General features: G+C 41.7%; 1 protein-coding gene across 1 annotated transcript; it reads right to left on the bottom strand.

Annotated features, from left to right (window-relative positions):
* Nucleotides 1–2,009: 2,009 nt before the first annotated feature.
* Nucleotides 2,010–16,584, bottom strand: LOC145444150 (uncharacterized). Its single transcript, XM_080322072.1, has 16 exons — nucleotides 16,213–16,584; nucleotides 15,379–15,532; nucleotides 15,038–15,173; nucleotides 11,854–12,005; nucleotides 11,248–11,357; nucleotides 10,672–10,875; nucleotides 10,115–10,264; nucleotides 9,877–9,978; nucleotides 7,588–7,701; nucleotides 6,081–6,234; nucleotides 5,316–5,454; nucleotides 4,440–4,591; nucleotides 4,263–4,372; nucleotides 3,644–3,847; nucleotides 2,513–2,662; nucleotides 2,010–2,256 (listed from the first exon to the last, which is right to left on the bottom strand). The coding sequence occupies exons 1-16, from the start codon at nucleotides 16,303–16,305 to the stop codon at nucleotides 2,149–2,151; spliced, it is 2,232 nt and encodes a 743-aa protein (XP_080178198.1). The 5' UTR covers nucleotides 16,306–16,584; the 3' UTR covers nucleotides 2,010–2,148.
* Between the last annotated feature and the right edge of the window lie 821 nt (nucleotides 16,585–17,405).

Here is a 17,405-nt window from a genome sequence, read left to right as displayed (position 1 = left end):
TCTAAATAGATAGTTTCAGCCTCGAATTAGTCACAAAAACGCTTTATTTGGGCTAGTTTGTCAAAAGACACCACAAAATGTGCAGCATCCACGTATAATCAGTGCCAACAAACAATAAGAAGAAGAAAAAACCTAACGATTCCATAGGTTAACAATATCAAACGAAACCACAAAATGTCCCGTATCCATCGGAATCGGTGCCAATAAGCAAAAAGAAAAGAAAAGCCTAACAAACACGCTCAATAGCAGATTGTTACAGCTGTTGAATAGACTTAAATCGTTTGCACTGTAACAGTGCTTCCAAACTCAGGCCAGCTAAGTTTCTCCTAAGTTCATTTCTCGCCCAGCGAATCAGGGAAATATCCGCTTCAAACAGTAGCCGTTGAGGGAAAGAATGTTGCCAGTCATCCACAAAAGGTGTTCAGAGCTTCGAGATCTTTGGAGGGCCGAACCGGCTTCCATGCATCATGAAAAGAGATCACTTCGCCAGTGCCATCGATCTCATTGCGGAAAGAATTTTCTTCCCGATCCTTTTCCAGTGTTGCCTCTCAACACATTCTATTTAGTAGCCCAACTATCATTTCTCCTTCACAGTCTACCGATATATTTTCGGAGGACTTTCGTCACTTCAGGTGGCTTTAATGTTACCAACTCGCATGGAAGAGTCCTGGGAAGGTTAGCTTGTTTAAGAACATTGACGCAACAAGACTGTCTGGCAAAACGAGACTATGCAGCTCAGAAATAGCCAGACAGTTTCACAATGTTCAACTCGATCACAACGCAAAAATCGTGGTTGAATTTGGGGGTTCCAGTTCCATGAGCAGAATATAATTTATATTTTAATAATCAGTACTGCGGCAGCTTTTCATTGATACCTGTCTTATCAAATTTAGCGCTCGACAAACCAGTCAAAAATGGTCGTAAAATTGCCTTTGGACAAATGGAAAGTATGACGTAAACCAAATACAGTCAGCCGTTCAATCTCGCTGTGCCCACACCATTTAGGACACCATGCTTTCACTCCTAATGGGTGGGCTGGACCCAGATTAAGAAACCTGCCTTTCACAAACGCTCTTCTCGCTTGTAACGTGGTCCTGTTAACACAATACCACGAACGAAATACACTATTTGGCAGGCCGTGTTATTTTTGGCATATGCCAAAAATTGCTTATTTTTGGCATTTTCAAATTTTTATTTTTGGCAGTTTTGGCATCTGGCTCCTGAAATGCCAAAAATAACACGGCCTGTATATAGGACTAAATATCTATATTACTAAGTAACTGAAAATATATCTTCTGGCATGCGGTGAATTATATTTTGACACCCTCTCATTCCTGATACTTGTGGTATGACACTCAGATCTATAATAGCTTACATCGTCGGTGTCGGTGCATTTTATTGTTTAAATGCAATCACAGCGCTTACTAGAAGCTTGCAGAGCGCCATACTAAATTCACCACCCACGTTAGTGACATGTCGATCGGTTTGGGCTGATTCCTGTGCTAGCAACCTGTTAATAACGTAGGCTTCTCCACTTAAAAACGTGTAGGGAAGCGGTAATCTGATGACAACATACTAATATGTAGGAAATGAATATAGACCTCAGTATGGAAGTATACATTTGGGCACAAGGACAAGCCACTGAGACGCATTTTCTACTATAACTTCGAAAATTTTAGCTGCACAGTTCGGAAAGCCTTTGTCTTTGTACTGTATTTAGCCTTTGAAGCGCATAATGGTTTTCGAGTTTAACGACCCACTTGCACCTGAACAAGCCATTTTCTATTTGTAGGAAACAAAGACTGATTTTACGGAGGATAGTATGCACTCCTTGTCGAAAATCGAACGTGAAAACGACCGTTTTAAAGTACTTGAGATTGTTCTAATTTGAATACCATGTCCATTTGCGTGCGCAGTAGCATCCATATAGCTGATAGATCCAACTACGTATGCAGTATACTCATAATAGTATAAAGTAGTAGGAATAGCCAGCCATCAGAGCACATCAGTGCTGAAAATGTAATTTAGTTTCGAATCGTTCTATTGAAATTGTTCAAAATTAAATGAAAACATTTCTTTCGTCATTATAGCAACCCTTTCGCCGTCGAATCCAACTTTCATACCGTGAAGATTCCAAATCCCATTCGCTTAGTAATATTTCAATATACCGCGTCCGTTTATTTTCCTTTGAACTAGTTGTTCTATCGCGCCGTTGAGCTCTTCCTGCTTGAAGTAGGTGATCGGTGGATACTTGATCTATTTGAAAAAAGTGATCATTATTGTCGCGTGGTGGCAGTCATGATTAATATATGTATAATTATATAAGTATAATATATGGGCTTGCCTATGATATTGTGAATTTGTGCAACTGACTGTTGTCCATACCGCAAAGTAGCATATGTTTCGTAGAAATATGAAATAAATTTCGCATTTACCAATCTCCCTGGTACATATTTGCGAACAGAGTCGTATACTTTTAAGATTGATTCCATGTAGGTTATAGTCCACCCACCGTAGTTTTGCTGATGAGATCCACCATCTTTAGGAAGTTTGAAAAGGGGCCAACTCTAATGGCATGGATGTTCGGAACTCGCCACAAAAATCTTCGTAAATCGATCGTCAGCTGACCCCCGAACAATCCGACCAAAACCAAGGCTCCATCCTAGAATGCGTATTAATGATTGTACTGCTGCACTTAGCGAAAAAGTGTGTATTTACATCTCAAAGACCGGAAAGAGTGGTTCACGAAAACATAACCTAACTCAGAATTATATCGCGGTCATAAATCCTATGTGCCTACGTGCATACTTTCCTTACTCTCCTATTACGTGCACGTGCAATCGTGCATGCATAATTTGGAATTAAATATTAAACTCGATTTCTTCCGCGGTATAAGTCTGAGGTAGGTTCTGGTTTCGTGTGCTATGGGTGGATATTCACACCATGATATCAGGGGTGGTACACGGGTGGGAATACACATCCTATTATTTCAAACTCTACGCAGCCTGGTTTAGTAGCACAAGACATTCCTAACCGAGCTGTGAATGTCTACGTGAACAGGCCTGTATGGGGCTAGGTCAGATTTCAGCGACCTTCCGAATCCACACTGCCGTATGATTATTACATCTTCACACCACGCAAACCTACTCCCTTTTTTACATGCTGATTTTTTAAAAGTTGAAAGTACTTGTGGATAAGTTTGCGACACTTTTATGAGTGAGCTCTTCATATGAAACCCTATGTGTCCAAGTATCTGAACATATTTTCGAAGATAGTACCAAGTTGCAGTGCCTCTGGTCGTTTTGCGTTGGTCTCGAAGATGTATCTTGCAATGTTATTGAAAGTCATATCGATCTCCGATTAACTGCTGACCGTATACGACGCATCGACGAAATATACTTTTTGAAACTACATACTTGAGTCTGTGTCAAGACACGCCGATTTCTGCTTCAAGCGTAATAATTTTGTCATGTCTTGCAAATCGAGACTTCTACTGGTAATTGAGTAGCAATTTACGGCTTTCCTTCTACTTCTGCAGGAACGTAACAGTCATAGCAAAGTAGTCATACGTTGACCACTTCTGCATAAAAGCAGCTCAACATATTTCGCATTGTGAGGGAGCCCAGCGCCAAGCAATTCTCACCACTTTGAGACCCTTCAGCGCCCTTGCCACCGACCCGTTCGACCCGACTATATCAATGATACCATCAAATCCTCCTCCTGATTTCTCATTCATTTGACGAACGAATTCGTCGTCATCTGCCGGACTGCCGTCCGAAGTCTGTGCGGCATTCCACATGATGACGTCATCCGCACCATGCTCGAGAGCCGTGTCGAGTTTTGCTTGCTGAGTCAAGAAAATGTATGCGTAAGATTGGATGGTGCTAGTTTGTACAGTGGGACTGTTAAAAAAACTTTTTCCATAGTTTCATTTTTTCAATGTTAAAATTGTTAGGTTGGCTACAAGAACGCTGAATAACAAATTTTGCCTAATTCTAACCAGTAGAAGCGGTTTACACCCAGATTGAAATTTCTATCAATTTCGAAAATAATAGTATTTACTCTCGCCAAGTCCGTCACATGCCATGAATGAACTTTGTTTTCATATGTATTTCTTTTTAATATCGAATTTCAATAAATTTCCCGTTTTTTTATGAATTCAGTAGTTTTTGTAGGCAACATATCAATTTATTCAGTGAAAAAGTGAAATTAGAAGAAGTATTTTGAACAGTCGTATTGTACATGCTATTGTGTGTTCGCACTTCCACGTCGGCTGAGACGATCCGCGTTCCTTTGGGCAAGAGAGCTCTCGCGAACTGAAGACAGAACAGTCCCAATCCACCCGCACCAATGACTAATATAGTTTGCTGACCTGAATGAATACGTTTCAATGCTTTAATTCATTGCTGGATTATCACCAATCTTAAAACAAGTTTTACCCGTCTTTCCCTCAAAATATGGCTTGATTTTTGAGACGGCTGAAAACGTTGTGAGGCCGGAACATGTCAGCATGCAGCCGACGTTTAGAGAAATATTCGGTGGAGCCTTTACAGCATATTTGCTTTCTGACACAGTGACGTACGTTCCGAAGCTGGGACAAAAATGACGTGATGCTGCATTATGCGCCATGAGATAAGATGGTTTGCTTAAGGCGTGTGTTCTATTTAACCATTGCAAACTACAGGGAGATAACACGGTTACTGCGTGGCCTGTCAATCATCCACGGCCCAATGAAAACAACCGAGATCGATTGTTCTGTTTGCTTGAGTCACTCGAAAGCATGAGTGAAGACTTGACTATATTCTGACTCGTGTTACATCTTACTGACTTGTCTTGATTCGAGTCCCCACTCTAAAATGACTTGACTTGACTCGGACTCTGAGAAATGAGAGAACTTAGATTATGAGAGATATGAAATCACTCGTGACTAGCGAGTCACGGTTTCAAGTCAACTTTCAATTCACTGACTGATCTATTTCCCATGTTATTTGTAGCGATTTAGTTAGGACTGGATTTGACTCGACTTAAAAGTTGCATTGACTCGAAGGGACTTGCGAATCGTCGGTAATTACTTGATCCCACGAATGTTGCATGGTATAATATAAAGTCAAGTAATCGTCTTTTACCAAGAAATCGAGATATGTTAAACGAACGATTAGGATTAACATTACTTTAAAATGAGGTAATCGGCGATTGCCATTACAAATCACCCAGTTCTGTAGAATAGTATATAGCACGATGTATATGTCGTTATTTCGTACTGTAACGTAACAGGCGCAAAATGTCGTACTGTTCTTTTCGCCAAACACACCTACCCGCCGCTATGCTGCCATCCGACTTTGTGCATTCGTCCTAAGCAGCATTGCGTTCTGTCGTTATCGCAATCGAAACAATTCCCGCAGCCTATCCACGGATATACGAGCACGTCATCTCCGATTTTTAGGCTTGGATCATCTGAATATTGGTCATTATGGTTAACTTCAAGGCTAGAGAATTATTATTCACTGAGCTCCGATAATGAGAATATAGAAACCTAACTTACGGATGCAAGAAACCTGACTGCGCGGTTGGGCAACCAGACACCGCAGCATGCAGTTTCGTGAACAAACTTGGTAATCTTATAGCTTGCGACCAGAGCGCAACAATACATTAAAACTGGTCTTGAACGAAAGGTGTCGCAGTGAATCCTCAAATAGATATTATAATTAAGTCAGGACAGTGCAACAGCCCTAAAATTCCCCTTAAAAGTCGATAATCAGCATTATTCTGAACAATCAGAACGCCAAATACAATAACCGTGGCAATTAGGCTACCTATCGCGGCTCTTCGATTTTTCGTAGCAATGCTGATTTCTATCCGGAGCTGATGGTTGCCCAACCGTGCAGTCAGGTACATATGTCCGCAATCCGCATGCTAGTTATCTATACTAAACATTACAAGAAATATATTCGGTTTCGCCCTGTAAGGAAGACAAGAGTACAGCTTGTTTAATGTTTATTCGTCACGAGCGATTGAATGCATATGGGCAATTGGGCATTTCTGAGCACTGTAGCGGCAGGGTATAGGAAAAAGGTACCTACCGACCAATGCTCCGATCTTGAAGATTTGTCCCGATACTTCGTGGCCCATTGTCGCTGGCATTTTCATTGCAAAGGTATTTTTCGGGTCTTTCGTGACGTCGGCAGCATTCTTAAGCCACATGACGTCCGAGTGGCATATCCCGCAGTATTGTGTCTATGAAATGATGCGAGTCCTGATTAGGCGGGAAATGGACGACATCGCATTTCGAGGGAGGATGTTAGGTATTTTAGATTCTAATTATATGATTACCCTTAGCTTATGAGGATCGAATGGAATAATCAGATTGCTGGACTGATGTCCATATATTCGCGGAAGTTTTCTTGTTTATCGACCCGTATACTGCGCACTTTTTAGTCTTCAAGTCAATTACACTTTTTTTGCACTGTAGTATTTCCATAATAAGCATAGGACATAGCTTTGTCGGACATATTACTTGATAATAGGTTATTTGATTTATCTTAAATTTCGTTGGTATATGAAATATGTTTTCTTCTTAAATTATGGCTCATCATGAATGGACAATTGACATTGCTCGACCGGGACAGATGTATTGCTTTGCGCGCAGTCTGTAGCCTTCACCCCACGCTGTAGTTAAATGATGTTTGGAACCGTTTATTTATCCTTACATATGTTAGTGTGATGGGGGTTATTATTACCTGTAAACTTGCAATAAGCTAATAGACTGATTCAGGGTGTGTTTCGCGTAGGGATTTATTAGTATACATGTAACTTAGCCATGCTAATATTGTCATTAATGTTTTAATTACTGAAGCAGTTACTAGATCAAAAAGTCTGAAATTTGTTCGCAGACTATTCTCAATGTCGTCGGTCTTCGGTAAAATATGAATATGTAGCATCATTAGTTGGGGCTTCACATAAGATACCGTCTTGTATAGCTATTTAGGCTTGTACCTTGATGAATGCTATACATAACCCTATAGGGTCCTGGTGTAAGAATGTAACCCAGCTTTGGAAACAGAGAAACTCCGTTGTCGTGATTCGTAAGATCATAAAAGGTAACAGTGGAAAAACTATAGCAAGAGCCAAACGATCACGACTATATAGATAAGTGTGCTGAATTTTATTTTTATGTTATCGAGCGCACGCGACAAACCACACTGGAATGAATCGCCAATATTTCCATGTTCTGAAGAATTGTATTGTTTTCGAACAGAGTTGAAACAAGCACGTTTTCTGTACGCGAGCCTCCGCATTAATAGGTTTAGCAACATTCATCTTAGCCAATGATTATAATGATAGACTGCGCAGTAAAGATATTTCACAAGCTGTACAACGTGTAATTCAAACCAGTATAATGCCATTGAAAGCGGCATTTTCCAATCTATTATCAACCCCTCAACGCAGGCATAGCGGTTTTGAGCGAAAGTGACGACTTGAATGGACATTGTTTAACACCTGACCCGATGCACTTATTAATATAAATGTTGATATGACGATAACCCAAATTTATAAAAATCAAGATCGGTGTTGTTTAACGAAATTTACCTTCACGACGACCCCCTTTGGGGGCGGTTCCGGAATTTCTCCTCGTTGAATTTCGAGAGGTACTCCGGGTGCTGTCAAGCTCGCTTGCTCCATCATGCCGCGTGTCTGGTAAATCTAAAGCGTTCTGTGGATATCGTAACTATAAAAACAAACAGTTATCATAAGTGAGAATATTATCATTATGCTAGGGTTACCATACGTCCTCTTTTAAGAGCAGTTGTCCTCTTTTTTGACTTTTTTGAAAGTGTCCTCGGAGGACGCCCTTTCGTCCTCTTTTTTGAGATTTTGTCCACTTTTTTGAAAATTTAGGTCAGATTTAGAGGAAATTGCGAGTGATATGCCGTAAATGAGCACAGAAGTGACACTCCAGCGGGTATTTCGGAGTGAAAAACGGTGAATTTAGCTCTGAGCGAAAAGATGACCTTTTTTTATTTTTTTTTAGTAAACCGATCACGAGGTGGGAAAAATTTACCGGTTTTGGAGAATTCTTCTCCGGTTTGGCATGTCTGAACTTTCTGAAAAATTGTCCTCTTTTTAGATTTCCAAAACATGGTAAGCCTACATTATGCGCAATAAACCACGCAGCAGTTTTATTCTATCTAAATCAGGGCTACTAATCTGGCGGGCCTTTTCGGTGTTGAATCCGGACCGTATCTGCCTTAGTATTTACTTGGTATTTTTTTTTTAACAAGTTCAAGATTTAAAGTACCAGCGGAATTAAAAAAATACCAATCCTCCCACTAGTTGTGACTGGCAAAACCATAAATATATGTTGCTTATTGCTTTTATTAATACCGCATTACCTAAGGTTATCATATTTTGGGAATCTGAAAAGTGGACACACCTTCAAAATTTTCATACTTGCAATACCCGGAGAAAAATCCGGAAAAATTGGTAAATTTACTCCGATTTTGGAGTTGGTTGACTGAAAAAAAAAGCTCATCTTTCCGCCTCGACTCCTGAATTACCCACTTTCAATGAGATTTCTGTTGGTTGACTATAAAAGTTGTCTTTCTGGCTCGACTCCCGAAAGACCCGCCGGGCCGTTGCTTCCGTGCTGATTTCCTATATCTCAGTCCAATTTTCACATACATTTAACAGGAATTTTCAAAAAAGAGGACAAATCCTCATAAAATAGGACGTACGGCAACTCTAGCATTACCATATTCTGTATACAGTTATGCCGTATTACATTTGCACGACAGTAAATTATTTCCTGCAAGTTATAACGGACTGTTGTAACTGGACCTTTGCAAAAATCAGTTGAGTATCCCCGAATTCTAGACTAACCAAGTTATATTTCTGTGAAGTGCGAAAATATCCACTAACACAGGATGTAGCTGCACAACCCTCCTTTCCCATGCCGTTATCTGAGCTCAATGGCCTCGCGTTGCGTCATATAACCTTATATTTGCTGTGAAGACAGCAGATCCTCAGATATATGGAGTCGCAAATATTTGCTTGCGATGCCACGTGCAAATTGGCTCTGCACATCAACGTAAAAGAATATTGCAGACCCCGACTTTTACATTCCAGAATGTCGTGTGGCATTCGTGACCTTCGGTCAGTGATGACATTTGGATTCGTAACTCAGGATCGCACCATTCCTAATACGCGGTTGCGTTAGCGCCCTGTTGTGGAGCCATAGTGGCTTCGAACCTCCTAGTAACAAGACCGGCCTTATGAAAAGTGGAGTGTGCTCAACTGCATCTGAATCCTTGACCTTATCCGACAGTTAGACGGATCGACGACGTACCGGCTACAGCTGCTTACACATTGTAAATCTATTGGTGGAACATGGGTTGGTAATTGGGACATATATTCATTAGGATCGGTGTGTTTGTCTCATTGTTACCCATTGCGCGGATGTGAAATCACAATCGGGACATGGAATTGTCGTTTACCAGATTTACACAATGCTATGGTGAAAATCGACTAACGCACAATTTTTCGTTTACAGTGCACTTATATCTATTGTGATGAGTACAAAGGAACACCAACTTCAATTTGTTGATCATCAGGATGTCTATATGCATTTATTTGAGTAGAAATTGGTCTGACGATCTGTCCATATTTACCGACCACATTACCAATATTGCTTGTCAGACAATTGCAATCTGTGCTTATAACGGAGAAATTTTTGCTAGCACTTTTGAATATCGCACTGCAAGTGGTGTTAGTTTTACGTAATAAATTACTAGGTATGATCCGATACGTTTATTGGTCGATGCATCATAATATGAATAGCTATTCGTTGTTCTCTTCACTGACTCTTGTGCGGTTTCATTCATATTGTAGGATCCCTCTGCCTGTAATCTTTCTGGCGTTCATCAAGTTCAGAACGTCTTGAAGCTCCTCTAGTTTGTGGAAACTGCACGGCGGGTATTTGATCTGAATGTAAAATTGGCAAAGTGCATGCAAAGTTACATTTTGCAGGATATGTTTACGACTGTGAAAACAGCAGGACTAGCAAGAAATCACCGACTGACTTGAAATATGTTTTGTCTGGTTAAGCATGATGACCCACCGGATGCTGTGCAACGAATTCCAACAGCTTGCAGAAAGTGGAGAAGGAACCGACTTTGATCCCGTACACCGTCGGCACGAGACGGATAAAGTTTCGCAGGTGCAGGTCCAAATTTCCGCCGAACATTCCCACGAGCGCCAACGCCCCGCCCTGCACAGCGAACCCAGATTAGACTCGGGTTCGCGTTGAGAACAGAATTCGGGTTGCCCGAAATATGAGTAGGCGATACAATGAATAATGGCATCAAGTTTCCGAATTCCACGACAAAAGGCGGGCACTCATCCGCCCAAAAGAATTTAGGAGCCCGCGCTAGGAAAAAGGGTTACATTAGTTGCTTGATAATGGCAGAATTCTCGACTTCTTTTCTATAGGCTTCATGGGATGAATCAGATACGACCTTTTCTCCGGGCTTGATGCGCATGTGTTCCAATAAATCTCGGGACATTCTACTTATCTATATCCTGACCTAAATCTAACCCTAACCCAGAATTGAACCCACATGCTCAAGTGCCGCATGCCCATATCTCAGCCAAACCAGAAGTTCGGTCTCACTTTACCTTGCGCATTCCTTTCATTGCTCTCGTCACGGTGGCGGGACAGTTCACGATGTCGATAACTCCGTGAAAACCGCCGTTCGATTTTTCCAACATTTGTCGGACGAAATCATCGTCGTCATCCGGTGTTTCCTTCGGCGTTTTAGAACGATCCCACCATATCACGTCATCCGCACCGTGCTCAAGTGCTGTAGCCAACTTATTCTCCTGGGAATAGAATGCATTAGAAATTATAACTATGTCGCTGAGAATTGTACCACCAGCCCAACAGAGTTGGCACAATGATGCAAGTACTGAGCAGGCCTACTGCAACCGCAATGTAATGATTCCGGTCAAGAAGAGAGAGGTTATTATTTCGAGTACTGAAATTATGCACTCCTGTGCTACTAAGAGCCAATTTAACAGCAACAATTATACTCCCGATACTATTTCCAACAGTGGCAGGCTTTGAATCTCGATTGGTACAGTATCACAGCATGCGAAACATATGTAATATATGCACGAAGTTACGTGCGTTAGTGGAAATGATGTTTCTGTGAAGTGGTGATCAGTCCACAGCTTACCATAAAGATAGCCCACCTCAATGTCAGCAGCGATAATCCGAGTGTTTGGAGGAAGAAGGAATTTGGCGAATTGAAGGCAGAATAGCCCAAGTCCGCCTGTTCCTATCACCAATAGGTATTGCGTCCCTGCAATCATATAAATATCATTCTACCGCGAAATCGTCAGCAGTGAATAAGCGTATGTAGTAGATTCTTAGTATATACTCGATTTTTTTCTCTCTGCTACAAACGTTAACGCATATCAATATATTGTCCGTACCATGCATGATAAGCGGACAGCCTAGTCTGATTTATGACAAACCACAAAACCGCCAGAGCATCACACGCGTTGTTGGGAATGCTCATTATAGAACGGATAGCTGTGGTACCCCGCAATGCCAATTACGTGACCCTCGAACCGACCATCACGGATTTTGCTGATGACATATCGACCGCAAATCATCTGTATTTCGTTCCTAACATTCTGGACACGATCACAGCCTCTGGCAGTTGGACGATTTGCAATTTTGGATACTGGTGCGTTGTTTGGAGTCAACATCTATCGTATCATTCGAAGCGTAGGATAAGGAGAAATCTACTAAGTAAGACTTCAGTCACGTCGCATCACGACGCACATGCTAACCTTTTGTTCCTTCGAAGTGAGGCTTGATCTTGGAGACTGCAGAAAACGTGGTCAGCCCAGAGCAAGTCAACATCCCGCCATGGTGCATCTCGATAGTCGGGGGCGCCTTTACAGCGAACTTGCTTTCTTGAACAACTACGTACGATCCAAAGCTAGTAATAAAATAATGCATATCTTATTATTTAAGCTAGTCCTACCCGATGCGACCTGATTATCATGAAATGGGGGTCTTACTTTTAATCATGACTGTAAATTCTGCACATCTTGAGACGCGACAGACAATATATTAGGGATGGTGTGAACGTGAGGTTCACGTTCGCGTTCTATGTGTGAACCTCAGAAATTTAGGGGTTCGCGTTCACAAACGAACCTTGGTAGGTTATGCACTGTGTGAACCTTTTTCATATATTACAATTTTCCCTTCATTGTTCATTGGTTGAAATTTATTGTATTTCAACTGCGGGCCACTATACACATGGCGCCGGCAGCATAAAAAAATCAAAATTAAACGAGCATGAACCTTCACAATCTCAAAAAATTTACTTGCTTTGTTACAAAAGTATGCTCGAATATTTAGTGACTATCTGCTGTGAGCATGACCCGCAATCACACAATATCAAGAGCTATATACAGTACACGTAGGTAGGTGTAGGTAGTCAGCGAATGATGCTTATTCAACCAATCAGTGAAATTGATGTCGCTGTATGATGTAAAAAATCTAGCAGGCATACGAGGTCAATCTTGATTTCATATAGATTTATTGTATCCTAAAAACAAATTCGCGCGATTGGGATGCAGCGTTTTATATTCTGCTCAATATCAACGTAGCAATACTCAGACGTCGAATGTACTGTCCGGTCTGGCCTATAGACCGTTAAGGCGGAAGCTTATGCTCCGTTGCAAGTCCTCGTCGCAATTGTTGGCAAGGCGACGGAAGATATTGATTTCATGGGATTATTATATCATTTGAGTGACCCAGTTGATACATTTGACGACGTTTAAAACTTCGATATATACTTCAGCACTGTTGTCCGAGTCGTCGCTAGGTATCGTGTACACTAATAGGCTATCACTTCATTAATATATACCATTGGAATTAGCAATATGTCGTCACGTGACGGCGTTAGGTTCACGTTCGCGTTCACACAGAACCCTTCTAAAAGGTTCGCGTTCACACGAACCTGAACCTTTCCGAGGCTCACACCATCCCTACAATATATTGCTTCGCCAGAAATATTCATAAATTTGACTAGAGAGGACATTATGATCTTTACTAGTCCATCCTCAAGATTACCGGACCAGACTTGGACAACTAGATAATTCTAGTTGTCTAATTTCACTAAATTAGAGCAAAATGTCAGTAATCTAATTCTAATCTAATTTGGAAAAGCTGAAACTATTCTAATTGTCCAAGTATATGGTTGGACAACTAGATAATTCTAGTTGTCCAATTTCACTAAATTAGAGCGAAATGCCGGTAATCTAATTCTAATCTAATTTAGAGAAGCTAAAAATTTTCTAGTTGTCCAAGTCTGTACCGGACCACGACTGACTTATCGATCTCGCTTCCCATGACATGCCGCCCTATATTACTTGTGGCTTTCTTTTTATATACTATCTTCTTTACTTTTATTCAGTGTGCATGCCTCCTCTTTACATCGCCTAGGCCAGTGGTTCCCAACCTTTTATTCCCCGTGGCCCCCTTGCGCAGGCTTCTACCACCGGTGGCTCCCTGCTTACCGTGACGTCACGTGGGGCCATTCTTTCTTCACAAGCGTGACGAACCCCCCTTTGACACCAATCATCGCTGGAGCACCATCCGTACATCTTGACGTAGCCTAATACAACTATACGGGATACCGGCATTACAGATTTCTCACGTACGGCATACCGCATGATTTTCATACCGGCATACCGCCCACCCCATACGGCAGAACAACACACAGGTACAGGTTCAAGTCAGTAACATTGCCCAGCTGGGAACATCCACCGTAGGCCACCATTCGCAAACCCTGCCCAGGGCTGCAATGAATGTACCTTTGATATAGTTCTTCGGGCATCACGTTCCGGGAAAGACTAGCCCTAGAACGGTGCGATCTGCGTTTTTTTCGTAGACCCGAGATATTTACTCGATATCGTCGAACCGTAAATTCATTACTCATATTGTTTAATATCGTACCAACCCCTTACTCCCGACAGAGAGTGATAGAGAAACTACAACTAGCCTGCTGAGGAGGTACAACCGCTAACTAGGACCCCGTCTTCGTTATCTGCATGCCAGATTCAGCCATCTCTGATCCTCGACATTACCACAGTTGTGATCATATTTGAAAGTTCACGCGTTAGCGTAACAGTGACGTACGAAGCACCCACTGTGATGCAGTGGTTCCGATCTTACGCAGCAGACTGCACGACACCGAAAAAATAGCACGAATTCAAAATAGTCAAATGAAAAAGTTGGTGAAAAATCTTTCATTATCGTGGCCCCCCTGCAACTGTCTCGTGGCCCCCCAAGGGCCAAGGTGGGTGTCTGATTCCATAGACTACTCCTAGTCGCTTTGACACCTTCCTATCTTTTCATTGTATCGCATTTTGTGGTGTATTGAACTGGTAAAAATTGTTCATAAACCAATGATGATGATGATGACGTGGCAGTGGCTAATCCGTGAATTATAAAAGCAGTCGCCATTGCAATGTTTGCAACGGTAGATGGCGCTTGAACACCTCATTAAAAGGTCAAATGCTGGCGAACGGCGTTATTCACGAGTTATCGGCAACAGCAATGTCAAAGTTCAACTCTCGCGGGGCGTTGGCGTAGCAACAATTGTATCTGATCTCTTTTTTCTAGAGTTACTCTACTTTCAGAATAAACCAACGCCCAATCTTTCCGATTTGAGAAAGGTTTTCGTAGTAGGTATGCAAGAAGACAATCCATTGCGACGGATTAAGTCGTGACGATTAAGATTACCTGACTCAAGACATTTCTGCACGCCCGGGAGGTGTGTCGGATTACTACGCATGAAACTAAGCAGAGATGGCCAAAGTAGTTCGCGTTAAGTATAGAAAATGAAAGTACGCAATATCAAAGTACAAGTACGAAAAGTAGGCAAAACCTGTTTGAGTACGTCGTTACCGACTACTTCTGGAGCTACGCGACATGCGATTTTATTGACATTCAACAAACCCTCCTCCGTGTTGCCATCCAAGAGTATTTCCATCTTTGCTGCATATCTGCGTGCGGTCATTCCTGCAATCGTCACAGTCCAGACATCCGATCCACGGATATACAAAGACGTTATCCCCGATCTTCAAGTCAGAATCTATGATAGTGTTAATTGTTAAAATGTAATAAGCTTGGAAAGGGGACAGGGTTCGGAGGGAATCGTTGATGGGGGGAAATTTCGTAATCTGGATGCCGATCTACTGTAAATTGCTGCCGAAAATTTTACAGAGTGATCCTATAGTCTGCTAATAAACACCAGAACAACATTCTTATAATTATGAGATCGGTTCCTTCATTCTCACCGACATCTTCGCCTATCTTGTAAACTTCTCCAGAAATTTCATGTCCAAGGGTAATTGGCAGAGGAAAAGCGAACTCGTGATTAGGATTTTCTTTGTCATTTACCACGTTTTCCAACCACAGAGCATCGGAGTGGCAGATGCCGCAGAACTTGGTCTAAAAAGCAACGTTAAGCAGTGTTTGAAATAAATAAACTCGTATGGTGAGAGCGTACATTAGCGCGGAGCATGGACCGGAGCCGGATTGGATATCCGGCCGGACTTTTTCAATTTTGGCCGGAGCCGGATCAGTACTTTTTCTGATACGGCCGGAGACGGACCAGAGAATTGGAAAACAGGATCGGCGTCGCACCAGAGAATTTGTCGGTCCGCTCCGCACTAGCGTACATAAGCTCACGAGACGCTATAAGTAATATGAGAATCAGTATAGGCCGCATAAGTATTCCATCACGCGCATCCTTCCAGGATTACACTGTGATGTGAGACCAAATGCATCATCTTTCCTTATATGGCACGGCTGCCATGATGTTGTTCTTAATAAGAATTCATAGTGTAACGATATCAGTGGTCAAATTGGGTCTCGGGCATTGATCGAAAGACACGCATAGCTGATCGAAATTATATCGCAATTCCCACAATATCCGCTAATAGCGCGAACCAGTTTGAGAGCGGAAAACATGATGTCATCTATAAGCTCAGGGATATTGGCCGTTGATTTTGCAGCAGGCTGCAGCATTGAAGATTGCATGCAGGTGCTCAGTATCCGGGTTTCCATTGTAAGTACGGATTGGCCCATAAAACTATGTATTGTTAAAAATTGAATAGCGCAAAACTGACCTTTACTACCACGCCTTTCGGAGGAGGTTCAGGAATAGGGATCTCGTCTATCACTACGTCAGCGCCAGACACTTTCAACGTGGCGCGTCTCATATTGCTGATTTTTTTTTCACTTTAAAGTACGCGATATGGTAAAATTGGATATAGAATCACGCATTCATTACGTCTTCTGCATGATTACCTCCAGTTGTGTCACGGGTCGTTACGTTTGGCGCATGTGGTCGTTTACCAATCATACCTCAATTGCAGTACAATTATTCGTTTACAGTGCGACCACTTTCGTGTTTTTGCCCGTTAAATATCCTTTACTCATGTTCCTTCCCTGGTTCCTTGCTTAATAGACTTTCTTTCTCTCTCCCATTCGCTCTCTCTCTCTCTCTCTCTCTCTCTCTCTCTCTCTCTCTCTCTCCCTCTCTTGTCCTCTAACACCTACACGATTTCTCGAATGAGACTATGGAGAATGGAGACAAATACACACGAACCCAACAAACGTCTATCTATCGAAATATTGAACTAAGATTCGTATTTAAATAGACTCTTGGAGGTAAAGAACTACAGTATGCAATTGAATAAAATATCCATATTCACATAAATACCATTATTTTATATATTATTCAACTCGTTTATAGCAAATGATTTCATTAGTGGCAATAGCACTTCTAGGCGAACGAACAACCTCCTGATCATACTATTCAGCTAAGTCGCATGTGGAGTGCATTATGCCGGTATCTTGCAGAGCTAAATTCAAGTATTTATGACGAATCTCGAAAATCCGCTCTTGTCTGCACGATAATCCGTTCTGCTCAATGTTAAACCCTCCCGCGGGCATGCTTAAGCAACATTCGGCTTTGCAGGGCGTGTTCCAGTATACTATACAAACTCGTGTCTTCAAAAACGAAAGATTTATACCAGACCAACTTATTTACCTGTGAATATCGATATTTCAGAGGTTCATGTTCACAAACAAACCTTGGAAGGTGGTGCACTGTGTATATAAAACACCAATATATAAGATAAAGCAAGCATAGGTAACAATTTTGCTTGGTATTTCACACGCACTCCCAGTTGTAAATGATATATCGCCAATCCTACATTGTCGATCCGTGTTCGACCCTCAAACGCACTGAGAATAAGATCATAAGCTTTATTCGCCCCCCGTGGCAGAGTCTTGAAGAAACTGCAAATGATATTTA

Source organism: Botryllus schlosseri, chromosome 8, assembly GCF_051294905.1.
Source record: "Botryllus schlosseri isolate E-star chromosome 8, Bs_hap1, whole genome shotgun sequence".
Taxonomy (NCBI): domain Eukaryota; kingdom Metazoa; phylum Chordata; class Ascidiacea; order Stolidobranchia; family Styelidae; genus Botryllus; species Botryllus schlosseri.
This window is presented reverse-complemented; position numbering and strand designations above follow the sequence as displayed.

Coding starts and splice junctions, on each gene's coding strand:
- LOC145444150 (XM_080322072.1), bottom strand. CDS start 16,305: ATGAGACGCGCCACGTTGAAAGTGTCTGGCGCTGACGTAGTGATAGAC. Junction 9,979..10,114: donor AATTCGTTGCACAGCATCCG/GTGGGTCATCAT, acceptor TTTTACATTCAG/ATCAAATACCCGCCGTGCAG. Junction 5,455..6,080: donor CAAGATCGGAGCATTGGTCG/GTAGGTACCTTT, acceptor ACCAATATTCAG/ATGATCCAAGCCTAAAAATC.